At 30.7% G+C, this 20240-nt stretch overlaps 1 protein-coding gene across 2 annotated transcripts in view; it reads right to left on the reverse strand.

Moving 5' to 3' along the window:
* Positions 1-19955, reverse strand: part of LOC126887443 (integrin alpha-PS3-like) — a 107167-nt gene extending 87212 nt beyond the window's left edge. Inside the window, exon 1 of one of the 2 annotated variants that reach the window (XM_050654981.1) lies at positions 19937-19955. Coding sequence is in view for 1 of the 2 variants with exons in the window: in XM_050654980.1 (XP_050510937.1) it covers positions 18450-18607 (158 nt within the window). In the remaining variant the exon portion in view is untranslated. Of the gene's footprint in view, positions 1-18449; positions 18662-19936 lie in introns of those variants that run through there. The other variant, XM_050654980.1, reaches the window with a different exon arrangement.
* Positions 19956-20240: the final 285 nt, after the last annotated feature.

A 20240-nucleotide genomic window follows, 5' to 3' on the forward strand; every position in this document is an offset into this window, starting at 1 on the left:
GTATTTCCATTGTGTTTTACAACAAAACTCCTATTCTGCAAATAACTTTTAAATAACTTTATTAGATTATCAGATAAGCCAAAATTACATAACTTTCTTAAAAGAACATCGTGTTTTACTTTATCAAAGGCTTTTTCGAAATCCGTATACACTACATCCAATTGCAATTGTTTTTCTAACGCATTGTTTGCAGACTCGGTGAATGAAATAAAACTTGTGTTTATCGAGCGACCCGACATAAAACCATGTTGATGATCATTAATACTATTTTTGACGTGATTATATACATGAGCATGCAATATTTGTTCGAAAATTTTTGATGGAGCACACATAATAGCGACTCCTCTATAATTTTCAATATCTCTTTTGTTACCCGCCTTAAATATTGGAGTAATTGAAGATAGTTTCCATTTTTCTGGAAGTTTTGAATAAGTTATTATTAGATTAAAAATATGTAATAATGGTAACTTTAACCACTCTTGGCATGCCTTTAAAATATACGGGGGATGCCATCTATACCGGCAGCTTTCTTTGGTTTCAGCTTTTTGACTGCATTATCATAATCTACGCTTGTTATTGATGGTAAATTCAAAACATTGTTATTACTAATAATATTTGTAAAATTAGTGTTATAGCTAGAAATGTCGGTAGAATAAACAGATTCAAAATATTTCGCAAACTCATTAGCAGTATCACTCTGATTTATTTCTTTACCCCCAAAATAAAATATTTCTGTTTGATTAGACTTAGAATTCTTATTATTAATGAAATTCCAGAAATTGTTAAACTCATTTTCTATATTTTCCTCAATTTGCCGTATATATTTCCTGTGCTCTATGTTAATTAATGATCTTAGTTTTTTTCTGGTATCTATAAATTGATTGTTAAAATAAATTGAAACATGTCTTAACTTTCTAAAATTATTTTTTTGTTTGAGCAACTTTTTGATATCAGGCGTAAACCATTTCGGAAAATTAGAATAATTCTTGTAAATATTATATTGTGGTACAGATCCTTCAAATATATTAAGTACTTTTGAGTAAAAGATATCTAGAGCTTTATCTACCTCTATTTCCTCTGTTACAGCTTCCCACGTCATATTTCTCATCAAATCACACATCAAATCAAAATTTGCTTTTTTAAAATTAAATCTATTACCAACTAACTTATCTGTTTGTCTAAAACTTGATACTGTAAATGAAAGTTGAATTTCCAGAGATGGATATAATCTATCTTCCTTTACTAACGGTAACTGCTCTTAACATACCTTACAACTATTTATATTATCTGCAGATGCTACTACTTGATCTAAAGTTTTGCCCTGCCAGTTTTTTACATTGTTATAAAGCAAAAATGAATGAATATTAATACTATACACAGATTATACAACATAAGACAGAAGCTCGAAACAAATGACTGTGAATGAAAAGCCCTATAAACGGGTCAAATAGTCAGAACAGGTGACGTAATAGTGGCAGATGACGCTACAGAGCCACTTTGACCAATAATCTCACACGGGACCATATGGCAAGTGATATCTCGTTTGAAAAGTATTGAAAATACCTATTGAATTATATTAATCTTGTTTGGTTTAAGTTGATTTTGGTGAATAAATTAAATAGATACTAAAATTGAAAAAAACTTATGAAATATTGGGTTTTACAAACCTGTGTTCACGTGGATGCGCCATTCGCTAACAACACATTCGTGCGCGACACTCTCAGCAACATTTATAGCGTTTTCGAAAGGATAAAGTAGATTTTGTGCGTCGATTTATCAATATAAATGAGACTTAAGTTTATCGTTTACCACCATGATCCTGAATCAAAACAAGAGGCTAAAGGGTGGTGGCTAAACCTACCTCTATAATTGGCTAAATGGCGCTATATAATTTGTAGCGCCATCCCATAAGCACAATGTCAATTCGATTGCAAGATTGCATTTATCTCAAAACTTCGTCTTTGGGGTTAGGCCATTGTTGCCCTGAGCGCCTCAATTGCATCTTGAAATGTGTCTTTCCTGCCTATTTTATGGCCGATTTCATTTATGAGAAATACAAAATCAGAACTTTTCATTCAAGTTTTTAAAACTGCTGTCTCTTGTCGATGGGTATATGTCATCCCTTTCCAGATCAGCTAAAAGAGCTGTACCACCATATTTTGCTAGAGCTACTAATGAAGGCCGCACTCAAAATCTTCATTTAACACGCCCGTGTCGTTTGCACAAAATTACACAAGTTGCTGCTGCTATGATGGCATTCTCTAAGTATGACGCTATATTTTATATAATAGACGGAGAGCTAGAGCCGAAAAATCATCGTCATAAGTAATATGGAGTTTTTCCTGAGAAATGTATCCATTGTATATTGACAATTATGACTAGCGTTACCAGGTGTCCCGATTTGCGCGGGGCGTCCCGATTTTAAGGGGTCTGGGGACGCGTACCGATTTGTACCTGATCGGGACACTAAATGTCCCGATTTTCACCCACAAAAACCAATGACTTGCAGTGAATTTTATAACTATGTTATAAAAACAAGGCACTCCTAAAAGCGGCAAAATTGAATGAAAAATATAATTTTAATAAAAAATAAATAATTTACTTAATCTACGATTTTTTTTTTGTAATTTCGTCTGATTATTATCATTATGTAGGATTAAATACAGATTATAGAAACACCGTGTAGTCCAGTAAATGAACGGGAAATACGGCGATACCGTGAAATTTTCAGGATTAACTCAGAATTGCATGAAAATTTAGACGACTTATGCCGTTGGTTGCTTTTACTCGGGGGTGAAAACCGCGCGTATAAAATAAGTCCGGAGATGGACAAATATTTCAACGTGAAATAACCAAGAAATGAAGCACTTTTCGAGAAAAATCAATTGAAACTTTTTAATAAAGCTTCATTTTTATATTTTAAAACAGTTTCTAGCATCCCACCTAAGCGAGTTATGCTCAAAATCAAGTTGACTCCTTTTTTTTGCAAAAAATCGTTACAACCTTACAAAAAATTTACTTTACTTATGTATTTTTTACATGATTGAAAGGGCCTGAACGGGTCACTAATCACGAGTGTATGCAAAATATGAACAGCAATATTTTAACCAATTTTTGTCTTACAGAAAAACAAAATGAATCTATCATATTTATAAAAGCAAAATCTACCTACATTTTACTCCTTAAGTTTTAGTATCCCTAATACTTTTATTTTCCAATATTTTAGGAAATTTTTTTTCACTATAAAACCAATTTTTTTCAAAACTACCAACCGCTAAATCTTACAGATCGTATAAACAATACACATATAAAGTAAGTGGTAAAGCGGTAATGATTAACTTTATTTACGGTGCTAAATAGGGGGAGATTTTCACGATTTTTTTACCAAAAAAAGGGGCCAACTTTATTTTGAGCGTAACTCGCTTAGATTTAATACTAGAGACTTTTATATAAAACAAAATTAAAGATTTTTTAAACACTAAAAAATTTTAGGTTTTGCCCGAAAATTGCTTAATTTTTTGGTTATTTCAAGTTGAAAAATTCGATTTGGAATTTGAGGAATAAGAACGTATTTTTGATGAGCTACAACTTTGCTTTACTGGTTTTATAGACTTTCTGAACATACAATTTTTTTTTGCTTTTTTAAAAGCTACATTTTTACTAAGAATATTTTGTTCGATAAAATTACTCGAAAAGTATTGACTTAGTTTAAAAATTATATAGAACAAAAGTTTTTTAGAGTTAGTCAGTTAATCCATTTTGGGACTTACTTTAAACGCGCGTTTTTTATCCTCGAAAAGGGGTAACTGTAACTGCCACCCCCCAAGTAAAAGCAACCAACGGTACAAGTTCAACTTTGAAGTAGACAGTAAGTAGAACCTAAAACCAGATTTTCATTAATTTATATATTTTCATATAAAAATTATACTCCAAAACGGTCATTTACTGGGCTATTGTTGTTTATTTGTCCCGATCTACAACCCTAAATCCTGATTTGTTTTTGCTTATGTACCGATTAAAAACAAATCGGACCTGGCAACACTAATTATGACCCCTTTCAGGCTGACACCTCAGTGGATACAGGAAGTAGCAATAAGGGATGAAAGGGGAAAGTTAGTGCAGTAATTAAAGGTTTTCACCTCCTATTTTGGTGACTAGTTAGAGCATACCTCAAGAAACAAAACTGATTTGGTCCCACTTGCACTTTTACCCTGGTGGTGAATACCACCCCTTCCCGCGGGTGAAAACTATTTTATTAAAAATAACCCCACAAATCGATAGAGGGACAAATTTTAAGTAAAATTTGTTATTCATGTTATTAAAATAAATGAATACTTTATAAGTTATTAAAGATCAAAGATTTGTTTATTTAAGAGCATATGCGTGAAGTTACGGATGATAAAAAGAACATGTTAATTAATTGTATGTTAGTAAAATATTATTTTTATATTATTTCGATATTTAATTGAATTTTTTTTTATTATAAACTGAATCTGTCCAGAAACTGGGGTGTCCAATAATGGGTACATTTGACATATTCGAATACACTTTTGCTAAATTTATAATATCGAAATAATATAAAAATAATATTTTAGTAACATTCAATTAATTAATATGTTCTTTTTATCATCCGTAACTTCACGCATGTGCTCTTAAACAGACAAATCTTTGATCTTTAATAACTCAAAATGTATTGATTTATTTTAATAACATGATTACAAATTTTACTTATAATTTGTCCCTCTATCGATTTGTGGGGTTATTTTTAATAAAATCGTTTTCACCCCGAGAAGGGGTGGTATCCACCCCCAGGGTAAAAGTGCAAGTTGGCACCAAATCATTTTTATTTCCTGAGGTATGTTCTAACTAGTCACCAATTTTCATGCAAATCGATGGAGGTTTAACAAAATAGGAGATGAAAACCTTTAAAGACTACACTAGCTTTTCCCTTTCATCCCTTATTGCTAATTCCTGTATCCACTGAGGTGTCAGCCTGAAAGGGGTCATAATTATCAATATACTAGCTCTTAGACTATAAGTAGTACGCCTAACCTACCAGCTACCCAGCTAAAATGCTGCAAAAGTTATGCGCATTTGTTATTTTTTTTTGTTATATAGTTTGGATGCTTATGCTATATTATAACAAGTTACAGAACAAAGTTGTACAACAAATTTTTTGTACAACTTTGCTATTAGGTAACATGTTTTGTTACTTATTAGTCTGGACCCGGCTTTAGCATAAGTTTTTTGGGATGCGAGAGGAATTTCGTTTGTGAATTACTTGGAAACTTGTGAAACAATAATTTCTCGATATTATTATAACCTTTTATACCAGCTGAAGGAAAAAATTAGTGAAAAGAGACCAGGTTTGCAGAAGAAAAAAATAATTTTTCCTCAGAAAAATGAACCGCCTAATACGACCATAAATTAAAGTTCGAATTGTAGGAGCATCCATTGTATTCATCAGATTTGGCCCCTATCGACTTTCATCTGTTTCAATATCTAAAAAAATTGTTGCGTAGAAAGCGTTTTTCATCAAATGATGAGGTCATGGCAGCTGTGGAAGCGTGTTTTGCATACCTTCGATATTCTCACTTCAGGGAGGGATGGAATTTATAAATTGTAATCTCGTCGGAACAAGCGTGTTGATGTTAAGGGACACTATACTGAATAATAAAGTTTATTCCAAATGATAAAATTGTGTTTTTTTTATCGAAGTGCAAAACTTATTGAACAACCTTTATGTAGCAAATATTCATTATTTGCATGATTAATAAAGAAAATATTGGGTCACTTACGATGCAGGCTGGCATCACATAAACAAAATATTTCCGTAGTTTCAGGTATGTAATGACGTCAACTTCCTTTTGACTGATACACATACTTGTGCATACTGCATAAAAACAACAGGCGTCAAAAGGTGTTCCAAGAATGCATCATGACGTTATCATATTATTGTCATGACGTTAACAATATTGTTAATACTTTATGGTAGGGGAGCAAAGTATGCTAAATGTGCAGTCACTCGAGCGCTTTGGAGACCTATTGGGTTGTGAAGAGTAGGTCCTAAAACCAAAAAAAGTTAAGTAACATTTTCCATTTTAGTGGGCGCTTGCCATTTTTTAATTTAATTTTCCATTTCCAACAATCGTTTTTTCCGATTATAACGCCATCTATGCATAATTCGAAAAAATGTTTCGAATAAAAGTTACTTATTTTTTCGTAAGGAATTTAAATCTGCAATAAAAATGGGGGCACCTATTTAAGATTTTAAAGTAACCCCCCACCCCACCTCCGTGGGGGGTCGTGTATAGTACCATTCGATAGATTGTTTAAAAATATTAAATAAGTGTATTTTACAGTTTTTCGATCTGATGTTGATTTCGCGAAATATCGCGGGATTCGTATTTAAAATACTAAATTTACCCCCCACCCCTCTCCGTGGGAAGTCGTGTTTGGTATCATTCGATATATTTTTAAAAAATATTGAGCACATATTTTTTAGTTTTTCGATCGGTCATTCATTTCGCGAAATATTCGCTTTTTTCTTGTGAAATTTGGGGACTCGCCCATTTCCTTACGCCCGGCTCAAATCGTCAGATTTTTGAAATATACACTCTTTTGAATGTACTCAACTTACCTTATCTTAATCTGACAATTTCGACTTTTTTTAAGGATAGATTTTCTTTTCGGGCCCCCCTTAACAAACTCCCCTGTGTTAAGAGCCAATATATGGTAGAGGTACATATGCAGGGTATCAGGTTTCTCCCCATATGATAATCTGACGCGCTCGAGTAACTGCAAAAATCCCCGCTTGGGCTCCCCTATCATTATATTCCGAACGAAAATTTTCATTTTATGGTGTCCACATAGAACAAAATATAATTTGGTTACAACTAAAATATATTATTTAGACCAGGGCAGATCTGTGAAAAAACGTCTATCTTTGGATGTGCGAGGTGGCATTCGGATTTTTGCAAATAAAGTTAGGTGACAGCTTCAATAATAATAATTTACTTATGCTCCTTCTCAAATATGCCCGGAACATTAATAAAAAAATTAAAATATGTAAAAATTTCGAAAAACATCGATTTTTTCTACTTTTCTTTGCTTATAACTTTAAAACAATTCATTTTGGAAAAAAGTCGTGGGGAAATAAAAAAAGATAATTGAATTTTGTATCATATACGTCTAGTTAAAAATGTCTTAAATGATCAACCTTTCTGCAAAATAGCAATAAATACAAAATAAGGGGACAAAATAAGTAAGTTTTATTCAATGTTTTTCAACCACTTTCGTTGCACTTAGAACCTTCATAATTCGCTTAGAAAATTCTTATAACATACTTAAATCGACCAACAAATTTCATTAAAATAGACTTAATAGATTTTGCATAATAATTTTGCAATCTAAATTTTTTTAAAAAAGTTAAAATTGTTTAAAAACGTTCTGAACAAAAAGTAGACCATTTAGAAGATTGCTAATTTTTTTTACATATAGAGAGGTGCTCTACCTATCTATACTAATACACTTTACAGAACTAAAATTGGATTATTTAAGCGGCCTCAGCACTGTTTTAGAGTTATAAACAATTTTTTGGCTTATAAACAAATACAGTGAGGACGTTTGAGTTGGAATAAATTCATTTTTCAGTTATTTATCAAATAAACATTTTTTTCTGTTTTAGGACAACAGTAAAATGTTTTTCGAATTAAGTAAATTACACACTTTCTTCTTTTTGTCTCAATTACTTAAAAAAAATTTGGGCACCCTGTATAAATAATTATGTCAATGTCTATATATACTAATGAATAGAAATTTAAATAACCTTCGTCATCGATTACGTCATCAGACCCAGATGGATGACGTCACTAGTATGATATATATGCCAAAAAATTATAATTTGTATATAAAAAATCGACCTGTTTCGGGATTTATCTCCAGAGTCGCCCATTCTCGAGAAAATGAATTTATTCCAACTCAAACGTCCTCACTATATTTGTTTATAAGCCAAAAAATTGTTTACAACTTTAAAAGAGTGCTGAGGCCACTTAAATAATCCGATTTTTTTAATTCTGTAAAGTGTATTAGATAGGCAGAGCGCCTCTTGATATGTAAAAATATTAGCAAACTTCTAAATGGTTCACTTCTTGTTCAGAAAAATTTTAAAAAATTTGAACTTTTTTAAAAAAATTTAGATTGCAAAATTATTATGCAAAGTCTATAATGGACGGTTTAAATGGCTATAAATTTGGTGGACGGTTTAAGTATGCTATCCTTTAACTACCCGCGCATCAAGTTATAACATAACTACACGCGTGGCGTACTTTGTACGCCACAAGAAAATACACTTAAAAACAGCGGATTTGTTTAATTTTTTTTTAAATACACTTAGTTTTTTGTTATAAACCTTATTCGGCATCAATGAATACTTAAAGTTCCTTTTCAGTAAGCCAATTGGGATTTATAACTGGAATCATGGAATAACTGGATTCCATGATAAATAAAATTACTAATAAAAAATTTTTTTAAATGTGATTTTTTACAGGAGAAAAAGTATTGTTTACAAAGAAAAATATATTTTTTGCCATAATGACTAAAAAACAATTAAAATATGTACTTATATTACGACTTATAGTAATATAATCCTGGGGTATATTGTCCACCACCGGAAACAACAAATAATAAAATGTAAATTACGATCTTTCCAGAACGCCGATTATAACGAAACTAAAACCAAATTGTAAAGCACATTCCAGTGATAGGTTAGAAAAATAAGCAAGTTATAAGCAAAGAAAGTAGAAAAAAAAAATCGATGTTTTTCGAAATGTTTAAATGTTTTAATTTTTTTATTAATGTTCCGGGCATATTAAATTTCAGAAGGAGCATAAGTCAATTATAATTACTGAAGTTGTCACCTAATTTTATCTGCAAAAATCGGAATGCCACCTCTCACATCCACCTCTCACATTTTTATTTAGATTATATCACATACCTACATAGATTTAACTTAAAAGACAATGAATATTGTGAATGTGGAGAAATAGGCACACCAGAACACATAGTATTTATTTGCGAAAGACAAACAAATACACAAGAACTACAAAGAATGAGAAGAGACCTTCTTGGCATAAATATAGAAAATATAATACAAAATGAAGAATTATTTAATACATTAAACAATTTAGCGGACATAATATCAAAGAAACAATTAGAATTATATAATATTAGACGAAGAAGAAATCAAGTAAATAATATCCAACCTCTTTGAATTTAAATAAGAAATTATACAAAAAAAAATTAAAATTACCTATAAAAATATAAAATAAAATATTGGAATAATTAAATAAATATTTATATAATAAAAAATTAAAAATTAATATCAAATATAAAATAAAATAAATCAAAAATAAAAAAATTATTAATCAAACAAAAAAAAAATAAACTAAAAGCCTGAAATTTTAAAACTCAATGGTCTGAGGCTCACCGAAATACCATTAAGAATATCATAAAGTCGATTAGACCTGCACTTAAAATTATTCGTGACTATTTTTAGATGAAGAATGCTGGCATTTCTCATCTGAGAATGAGAAATGGGAGCACTTTTATAAAAATTATATGTTCAAAAAAAAAATTAATAATTTATATTTTGTTTATTGGTTTTTGTTTATTTGTTATTATTTGTTCATTAGAATTATTTATTAGAATTGTTTACAATTTGTAGTTTTCATAATTAGTAGTAGATTAGGGCTATTGTTAATTAGTCAAATATAGAAAATTCTTAAAATAATAATAATGTAAAGATAAACTACTGTAATCCCATCAGGAAACGACCTGGATTAGTCACAAAAGGCCAGGTCATTTGTATAGTACTATAAATAAATAAATAAATAAATAAATCTCACATCCACCTCAAAACAGATCCGCCCTGGTCTATACTATTGAGTTAATAAATTACTAAAGTGGTGACTTTATTTTAACAGATTTTTATTATTCCTTCATATAGCAAAATCAAAGTAAATATCTTAAATTGGATATTTTTTCTTTTTATTCTTCCAGTACCTACCTATCTATCTTGTATGGATGTTATAGTTATGACGTTGATGTAAATAATCTTAATGATCACTAATCTAAAGAAAAACGGAGTTACCCAAGGTAAGCAAAATAAACAATTCAGAATCTCACACTGATAGAGTATCAGTTATTTCCACGGATTCTGGGGAGGGGGGACAAAAATTGGAGGTACATATTTGAGAAAGACGTCTAATACATAATAATACATCACTCAAAGTTGCAACTTTAAATGCAAGAAACTTTTCCAACAGAAGAAAAATTCATCGAAATAGAAAGTCGAAACAAGAAAATGGTTGAAATTAAGAAATTTTGATTGGTTCTTTATCAGCAAACAGAAAATTTTAAAATTCAAATAAAATAGGTTATCACGACCGATTATTATCTACACTAAAAATTTAAACTAAACTACAGTCTAAAAAATTAAAGAATAGGGAATGTTTAATATTATACACGGATTATACGACATTTGACAGAAGCTCGAAACAAATAACAATCGATGAAAAGCCCTATACCCATGAACAAACCCAGGTCTTTTTCTATAAATAACAAACGTTTGTTATAGAAAAAGATAGCAACTACAAAATATCTGATTGATGTGATCGTTCATGGGTATAGGGCTTTTCATCGATTGTCATTTGTTTCGATATTATGTCATATGTTGTATAATTTGTGTATAATATTAATATACACAGATTATACGACATAATAAATATGATAGGAGCAGGAGCTCGAAACAAAAGACTGTAAATGAAAAACCCTATTCTTTCAATTTTCCGATTGTAGCTAATTTTATTCGCTCATTATTATCTCAGACGGCACAAATTTTAAACTTTAACTACTCCTCGTATCCAGTCCTTATTTAAGATCAAAACAGCCATGGTGACGCGAAGATAACGTAAAGAAGAAAAATAATGACAAGAAATGAAAATCAAATAAAATTGATCATTAACAAAATTGGTTGAAGTGTTTTCAAAAATGAATCATCTAAGTGTTGATGTTAAAGAATCATTAATACTACAAAATTTCCATATCCATTAAAAATATATTATTAGTCAAAAAGCGATTGAAGTTCGAGTCATGTCATAATTAATCGAAAATGAGATATACAAAATAAAAGAAATACAATGCTACTTTCTCGTGCATTACCTACTCGTTATAGGGTTGAAAAATAACGGAAACAATTTTTGAAGCGAAGCTTTTATAATGACGTCAAATCGTCACGGCATGTGAAATAGATGGAAGAGTCAATTTACTCAACAAGGGGAGTCCGTTATACAGAAGTCAACATTTGATGAATATTATTTAAGAACTTTTATTTCATTTTTATTTATTTTTTATAGATGGGGTGAAGTCAAAAAGAGAGCAAAAAATAGAAGAGAATTGACAGAAATAGTACCCAGTTTATCCAGAGAATAAAAACAAAAGAGGATGCGCTGTCCCGGCCAGACAGCAATCTAACACTTTTGGCCAAGAAACGCATAGAGAGAGAGAGAGAGAGAGAGAGAGAGAGAGAGAGAGAGAGAGAGAGAGAGAGAGACAGAGAGAGAGAGAGATTTCAGAATTTTTATTAAAATATTAGATAATGTAATATTTTTTAAATTTTTTGGAAAGCTCTCGAATGCTTCAAACTACTGAGTGACGCAAGAGTTTCCAAATTATATACCTATGTATCATATGCGGTTATGACATCTTTGTGGTTATCATAACTTAAAACACTTGGTAATTGATCTTCCCAGAATTTTTTTAAAATAATCTTTTTTGAGAACGACTTCCGGTGTGAAAATCTAAACGTCAAACATTAGTTAATTAAAAATGTAATTTTTATTACATCGATAATTATGGTTTAATCCCATATAAATATAATATTTAAATCAGGCATGCCATAATAAGAAAGCAGTATCAGAGCTTTGTTAAATATCTGTTATTTGTTTAAAAAATGTAGGTTATCAAAATGTACCCATAGAATTACCAACTACCTATACATTTCGAATAACATGCAACCTCCTAAGATAAAAATGTTAGCACTTTTTCGCAATTTTTCGTAATTATATCCTTATTATACAGGGTGTAACAAAAATACAGGTCATAAATTTAATCACATATTCTGGGACCAAAAATAGTTCGATTGAACCTAACTTACCTTAGTACAAATGTGCACATAAAAAAAGTTACAGCCCTTTGAATTTACAAAATGAAAATCGATTTTTTCCAATATATCGAAAACTATTAGAGATTTTTTATTGAAAATAGACATGTGGCATTCTTATGGTAGTAGTATCTTAAGAAAAAATTATAGTGAAATTTGGACACCCCATAAATATTTTATGGGGGCTTTGTTCCTTTAAACCCCCCCAAACTTTTGTGTACGTTCCAATGTAATTATTATTGTATTACCATTAGTTAAACACACTATTTTAAAAACTTTTTTGCCTCTCAGTACTTTTTCGAAAAGTCAGTTTTTATCGAGATATTTTGAATATTTGTCAAATCCACCACATATTTGTATATGGCTAAGTACGATCATGGAGACTTGGTAATAATATGAAAATTTATTTATAATTTACATTTTTAGGTATATTTTGAACCATATTAAAAAAGAAGTAATATCTCGATAAAAAGCGCCTTCTCGAAAAAATACAAGGAGGCAAAAAAGTTTTAAAAACACTGTGTTTAACTAATGGTACCGCAGTAAAAGTTTAATTGGAACATACACAAACAGTTGGGGGGTTTAAAGGAAGAAAACCCCCATAAAATTTTTATGTAAACATATTAAAAAAGAAGCCGCAACTCGATAAAAACTGCCTTATCGAAAAAATACTAAGAGGCAAAAAAGTTTTAGAAATATTGAATTTAACTAATGGTACCATAATAATAATTTAATTGGAACGTACACAAAAGTTTGGGGGGGTTTAAGGGAACAAAACCCCCATAAAATTTTTATGGGGCGCACAAATTTCACTATAATTCTTTTTTAAGATGTTCCTGCCATAAGAATGCCACATGTCCATTTTCAATAAAAAATCTCTAATAGTTTTCGATATATTCGAAAAAATCGATTTTTATTTTGTAACTTCAAAGGGCTGTAACTTTTTTTATGTGCATATTTGTACTAAGGTAAATTAGGTTCAATCGAACTATTTTTGGTCTCCGAATATGTGATTTAATTTATGACCTGTATTTTCGTTACACCCTGTATATTTTACTATTATACTACTACTACTACTACTACTTATACTTCTACTACTAAACTAGTATAACTATCTTGGAACAATAGTAAACGAACAATGGGATCACTCACAAGAAGTAAAATATAGAATAGAGAAGGCTCTAGGAGTACATTTAACACCATGGCCAAACTGTTTAATAGCCACAACCTTAATCTAGAAATAAAAGTAAGACTCCTACGATGTTGTATCTTCTCAATATTATACTACGGAGTTGAATCCTGAACACTCACTGAAGCGATGGAGAAAAAACTTGAAGCCTTCGAGATGTAGCTATACAGGCGAATTCTAAGGATATCATAGCCAGTGATACTCAACCTGCGGCCCGCGGGCCGCATGCGGCCCTCTAGTGTTTTTTATGCGGCCCGAAGCCTAACTAAAGGGCCCTGTGATCAAATTATTTGTCAAATTTCACGTGTTTTCTCTAACTATTTGATAGTGTGCCGATCCGATGTGTTTGAGGTGTGTTTGGGAGTGACAGTGTTTGGGCAGACAATTTAATCACCTTAATTTTAAATTATATTGAAATTTTTAAGAACTCTGATTAGAAAACAAGGTATTTTTAACTTTTAATAATAAATTAATAAAGTTAATGAACAAAACATACTCATTTTAAAAATAATCAATACTTATTTACTACATTGCAACGACCCATTTAGTAATCACAAGAAAAATCCAGGTCCGGATTAACAAAAAAAAATTTAAATAATTGTAACCTTGAAACAACACCCTGTATATTAAAATTTTCAAAATTCGTCTGCACATTTAAAAAGAGCATAAAAACTAAATTTAATTGCTCGCTTCAATTTTTTGCGCAGACAATTTAATGACATTAATTTTGAAATAATTATATCGAAATTTTTGTTTTGAAAGTATGAGTTCTTAAAAATTTCGACATAATTTCAAAATTAAAGTCATTGAATTGTCTGCGCAAAAAATGGAAGCTCCATTAAAGCTCTTTTCAAATGTGCAAACGGGTTTTGAAAATTTCAATATACAGGATGTTGTTTCAAGGTCACAATGGATTTAAAATTTTGTTTAATCCGGACCTGGATGTTTCTTGTGATTAGTAGTTGGATGGTTTGGATTCTAAATTCGACATATGTGTACCAAATATCAAAAAAATATACAAGGTGGTTCTTAAGTTATGGGTCCAGAAAGAAATGGGCAAAATCGATAAAACACCCTGTAACTCGGTTATAAAGTCAGTGGAGCAATAAATTTAGTTTGTCTAGAACCGCCTCATTTACCTCTATTAACCATTCAAGTATTTCCGTTTCCCAATGAAACACCCTGTATATTACTTCATCTTGATTGCGGCCCGCAAGCTGTGGCAATAGCTACTATGTGGCCCAGGGAAAGAAAAAGGTTGAGTATCGCTATAGACGGACAAGATAACCAACGAGACCGTACTACGAAGAAAGAAAGATAAGTGATATATGCGATTAACAGGAGAAAGTTAGAATATTTCAGACACACAATGAGAAACGGCACTGAATACTTACAGATTATGGTAGGGGAGCCCAAGCGGGGATTTTTGCAGTTACTCGAGCGCGTCAGATTATCATATGGGGAGAAACCTGGTACCCTGCAGATTTACCTCTACCATATACTGGCTCTTCACACAGGGAAGTTCGTTAAGGGGGGCCCGAAAAAAAAGATGAGGAAAAAAACAAAGAAATTAAAGAAAAAAGAATGTGTGTGTACTTTGTACGCACGTAAGAAGTTATACTTCTGTTATATGATTTAAACGAAATTAATATACTTTTTATTTATATTTTGTTTAAATATTAAACTAATTTATACTTACTACTTCTCAAACATTTTTATTAGAACAGTGCCAAAAATTAAAATAATAAAAGAATAAAACACACACAAACACATTAAACAAGCCACAAATGATGTCTGAACATTAATTGTCGAAATTTTTTTTAACTAAATACGTATTTTCTGAAAATACAATTATATAATAAATATACTTACAATCATAAAATGTATTAAAAAACAAAAAAGAAAGTTTCTATTGGGACTCGAACCAGCGCTGATAAGAGCGGTTGGTATTGGAATTCATTCGCCTTCTCCGCTTAGCCACGGACACTATGTGTCATTATTTACGAAGATCGACTAACTAAACGGATTAAACTTGTGATATTTTGATATTTTGAAAATTGATCAAATTATTTTAATTTTGAATTAAAATGATTTAGAATTGAAAAAATACAACAAAACATAGAGTAAAAAAACAATATATTAGGTGAATATTGATAGAAATTTTGATGGTAATCAAATTATATAAATAAAAGTATTACATACTATGTATTTTGGCAGATCAAATAGGTAGGTTTATACCCATGATACATTAACAATTATTACGTACCTGTTGCTTTTAAAAACTATTTAAAAGTCACTACAATATTATAAACTTTTTTGTTTCTGTCCTCACAACAATAAAACTAATATATTATACATTTGTTTACCTTTACCTTTACCTTCAAACCACAGCTGCCATATCGGATAATTTTTGACATGTCATTTGAACATCCAATCAGAACAAAGTTATAATGCGCATGCGCCGGGCTGATAGGTTTTAACATATAAAAAAATCACCCTCTACCGCCGGTAAAGAAGTATAACTTCAAAAAAGAAAAAAAGATAAGGTAAGTTAAATACGTGCAAAAGAGTGTATATTTCAAAAATCTGATGATTTGAGCGGGGCGTAAGGAAATGGGTGAGTCAAAAAGTTTAGAAAAACTAAAAAATACGTCTTCAATATTTTTCAAAAATCTATCGAATATGGTACTAAATACTCTCACCCACGGAGAGGGGTGGGGGTAAATTTAAAATTTTAAATACAAACCCCGCGATATTTCGCAAAATGAACATCAGATCGAAAAACTGCAAAATACACTTTCAAAATGTTTTTGAAAAATCTATCGAACGGTAGGTACCAATAAACACGACACTTCACGGAGGTGGGGTGGGGGTTACTTTAAAATCGTTAAGGAGACCCCTAAATTTTTATTGCAGATTTGGATTTTTTACTTAAAAATAAGCAAATTTTATTCGAGACATTTTTTAGAATTATGGATAGATTGTTGGAAATGGAAAATTTAATTAAAAAGTGAAAAGTCTCCACTAAAATCCAAAATTGTACTTTTGGTTTTAGGACCTATTAATCACAACCCAATAGGTCCCCATATCACTCGAGTGACTGCAAATTTAGCAAACTTTGCTCCCCTACCCTTACTGAAAATAATCCTTCAAGGAAAAGTATTCGGAAAGCGGGAAAATGATAGAAGAAGAATATCATGGTTAAAGAACCCGAGGAAATGGTTCTCCACAACAACTAATCTATTTAAAGCATCAGTTAATAAAATAATTATAACCAGAATGATTGCCAATATTCGAAACAAATAAGCACCAATAGAAGAAGATATATTTTACTATAATTATCTTTTTATAGTTTAATAGTATTTTATAAATTTTGTAGCACACAACGACAAAAGGTCGTGAACTTGGGAATTATAGATTATAATGTCTAAAATATAAAATAGTTTATTCTAAACAGACGATACACTATGATGTTTATTATTATTTAATAAACAATTAGTCAGTTATTGATAATATAATCAAGTTAACAAACAAACAAATATCTGCAGAAAGTTACATATTTATATACATATTTACATACCTTGTAAAAACCAAATAAATGGCGTAAGAGCACAATTCGTGCTCCGGATATCTGAAGAGCTAGGGCATAGTGAAATAGTATGTAATATTCTACCGGTACCGATTCAAAACAAATAGCCGGAACGTTTAAGCAAAATAAAATTTTATTTATAATATACCGACAAACTCTATTTGTAGAGGTCTAAAATCTGTATTAAAAACAAATGTTAAAATTATTCTTCTACAAATTAAACACACTTCAAAATTTTCAGAGATTTGAGCTCTAATAATCATACGAATAAGCGGAATTTGCTGAGAATGTCTCAGCGTTTTTAGGCATATTTCAAGTGCCTCATATTTGTTGCTTAATCACAAAATCGAAATTTCATGTTATAGGTTTTAAAGACTAGGCTTCAAAAATGGAAAATCCAATGGGGCCAGAGGTGTAATCAGGATGGTCTAACTAAGGGGCCTAAGGGGGAGGGTTACAACTACTTGATGGTCTCTGCGGGGTACGGAATAGTAATACGTTCTTTGACGGTTTTTGCTGTAAATTTTAAATAACCGTTTGGATGGACATGAAATTTGGCATACGCATAGCTAACATGTCAAAGGAAAAAAGTGATATTGTGCCGATGTGTGCTTTTGCCCTGGGGGTGATTCGATCAACTGACTAATTCTAAGCAACTTTTATCTTATACAGTTTTTTCAATAAGTCAATACTTTTCGAGTTATTTGTGAGTGAATATGTTAATTTTTCAACAAAATAACCACGTTTTTAGATGGTTTTTCGCAAATAAAGTAAGTATTTTATCGAAAAAACATTATTAACAAAAATATAGCCTGTAAAAAAGTGAAAATAATGGTGTATGCATGAGGTTTCCAGACCTAGTAGAAGCAGAGTTATAGCTAAAGAAAATAGGTTCATATTCTCCAAATTACAAATAGAATATTTCAACGTGAAATAACCAAAAAATGAAGCACTTTTTGGAGAAAACTGATTACAACTTTTTTAATGAGTTTAAAAAGTGTATTTCTGTTTTTATAAAAAAAGATTCTAGCATCAAATGTAAGCAAGTTACACACAAAGACAGTTGGTCACTTTTGTTTTGGCAAAAAAATATCGGGAAAATCACCCCCTAGTTAGCAACTTAAATGAAATTAATCGTTACCGCTTCACAAGTTGCTGTATTTATGTTGTGCTTATTTGATCTGTAAGTTTCATTGATTCAACGTGCTTATTTAAAAAAAATTGTTTTAAGTAAAATTTTTAATTTTGAAAAAATCCATTTTTTCAAAATAACTTAAAAATTATTAGAGGTACCAAAAATCTCTAAACTTCTAAACAGTAAAAAAGTGGGCTTTGCTTTTCTGAATATCTTGTATTTTTTTGTTTTTCTGCAAGACAAAGATAGGCTCTCTTACTATTGAGCTACAGAGCGAGTCAGCGAGTTCAATAAATATTAAAAATACAAAACTTACTTTTCACTGAATTCCCCTGGATACATAGCAACAGAATAACCAAAATAAGTTTTTTCAGGCGAACGATCTGTAAAAATGATCGGAAAGTCCATATCGAAATTAAAACATTTCACATTCACACAAAATAAACTAAATATAAGAAAAATAAATCGCCGCATTTTGGAAGGTGCGTATCCTTCAACGACTACGACAAAATGATGCTATATGGAATCTTATTATTAATAATTTGTTACTTGGAAACAACCATTATCGTATCGCGTATCGGGAAGTAGAAAAACCAATCTTTTCCTGTTCTAACCAAATCCTAAGACAATTTTTGTGAATATTTAAAAAATTTAACGTATTATGAATAAATTTTACATTTTTTGGTAGATATAGTTGTGACTACTGTCACCGGTACGAAAAACTTAAATTTTTTCACGAAATTGCGCTGTATTTTTGATATTTTTTATCTTTTTACAAATTTAACAAACGATGAACACAGGTTAGCACAAATCCATAAAGATAAATTTTTTAAAAAATCCACAAGGAAAAGAAAATGTTTTTCCTGTAGTTGGCTGTATACCATCAATCACAAAATTGGAAAAAATCCTTTGTAAAAGGTATAAAGTTGCCATTAAGTCATTGAAATGTAAATAACTCAATTTGGATCCCACGTGTTGGGAAATTTCAATACATTACCTTAGGGCATTATCCTAGTTGCCATGTGACCATCATTGGGCTTTTTATTAAAGTATGCACTTTTAACGCATCTATATTATATTTAAACGGTTTTTACCCGAATATTTTTCTTTTGTGGCTCAGCTAGCATCCAGTTTATCTAACACTGATGATGATTTTTTATAAAAATCGAAAATGTTTTGTTGTTATGTAGCCCTTTAAAGGGATTTTAATAAAATTTTATACCTTTTACAAAGGATTTTTTCTAATAAATTTTTTCAACAATATTTAAATACATGGATGAAAAAGTCGCTTCTTTACTTTAACACTAGACAGTCGGAGGGGTCAATTTGGCCCCTGTTGTGATTTGAAGTTATTGTAGTTTTTTTATTTGAGGCAATAATAATTTCATATTTTATGACTTTTAATATTTTGGAACAAAGTCTTATTTAACAAAAAAAATATTGTTTACTAAATTTATTAAATGGTTTTTCTAACAAATCTACCATAGAAGTCTAAAGAGGCCAGATTGGCAATGTGTAAGTTATTATCGTTTTCTGGGAAATTCGACGAGGCTTCTTTCAAATTCCTGTCGGATGGGTAAAATTATGTTTATGTATGTTTATTGTAAATGGTTAGGTACCCTTATACTGGTACTGATCATCTACGTAATAAAGATAAAATTGTTGGTGAACACAAGTGAACACAAAGATACAATTGTGGGTGTAGAGGACCAAATGACGCGTCTTTATACTACAAAAGTTACTTCAAGACGATGTCCTATGTACGTGTTTTATAATACTCTAAATAACTGAAAATATACTCACTCTTTGTAAGTTTATTCTTCGGCTGTGTGAAGAATTATGGATCCCATACCTTGCCTCCCGAAATCTGGAACTACGCCTAGCAACACCAGGTCTACCAACAACTATCACTGTTACTATCCTAAAACGACAAAAATATCAGTTGAAAATATTTTGTAAAGGAAATCATACTTCCAATCATTGCCGCGGCTGTAACAAGACAATGTGTGGCAAATATCAAAAACTGCAAACTGTATGGTGTTCCGAATGTTTTTGATAGGCAGCGAATGTGTTAAACATTGAAAGTAAAAAATAAAATCAGACTTTA

Source organism: Diabrotica virgifera, chromosome 6 (assembly GCF_917563875.1).
Source record: "Diabrotica virgifera virgifera chromosome 6, PGI_DIABVI_V3a".
Classification (NCBI taxonomy): Eukaryota; Metazoa; Arthropoda; class Insecta; order Coleoptera; family Chrysomelidae; genus Diabrotica; species Diabrotica virgifera.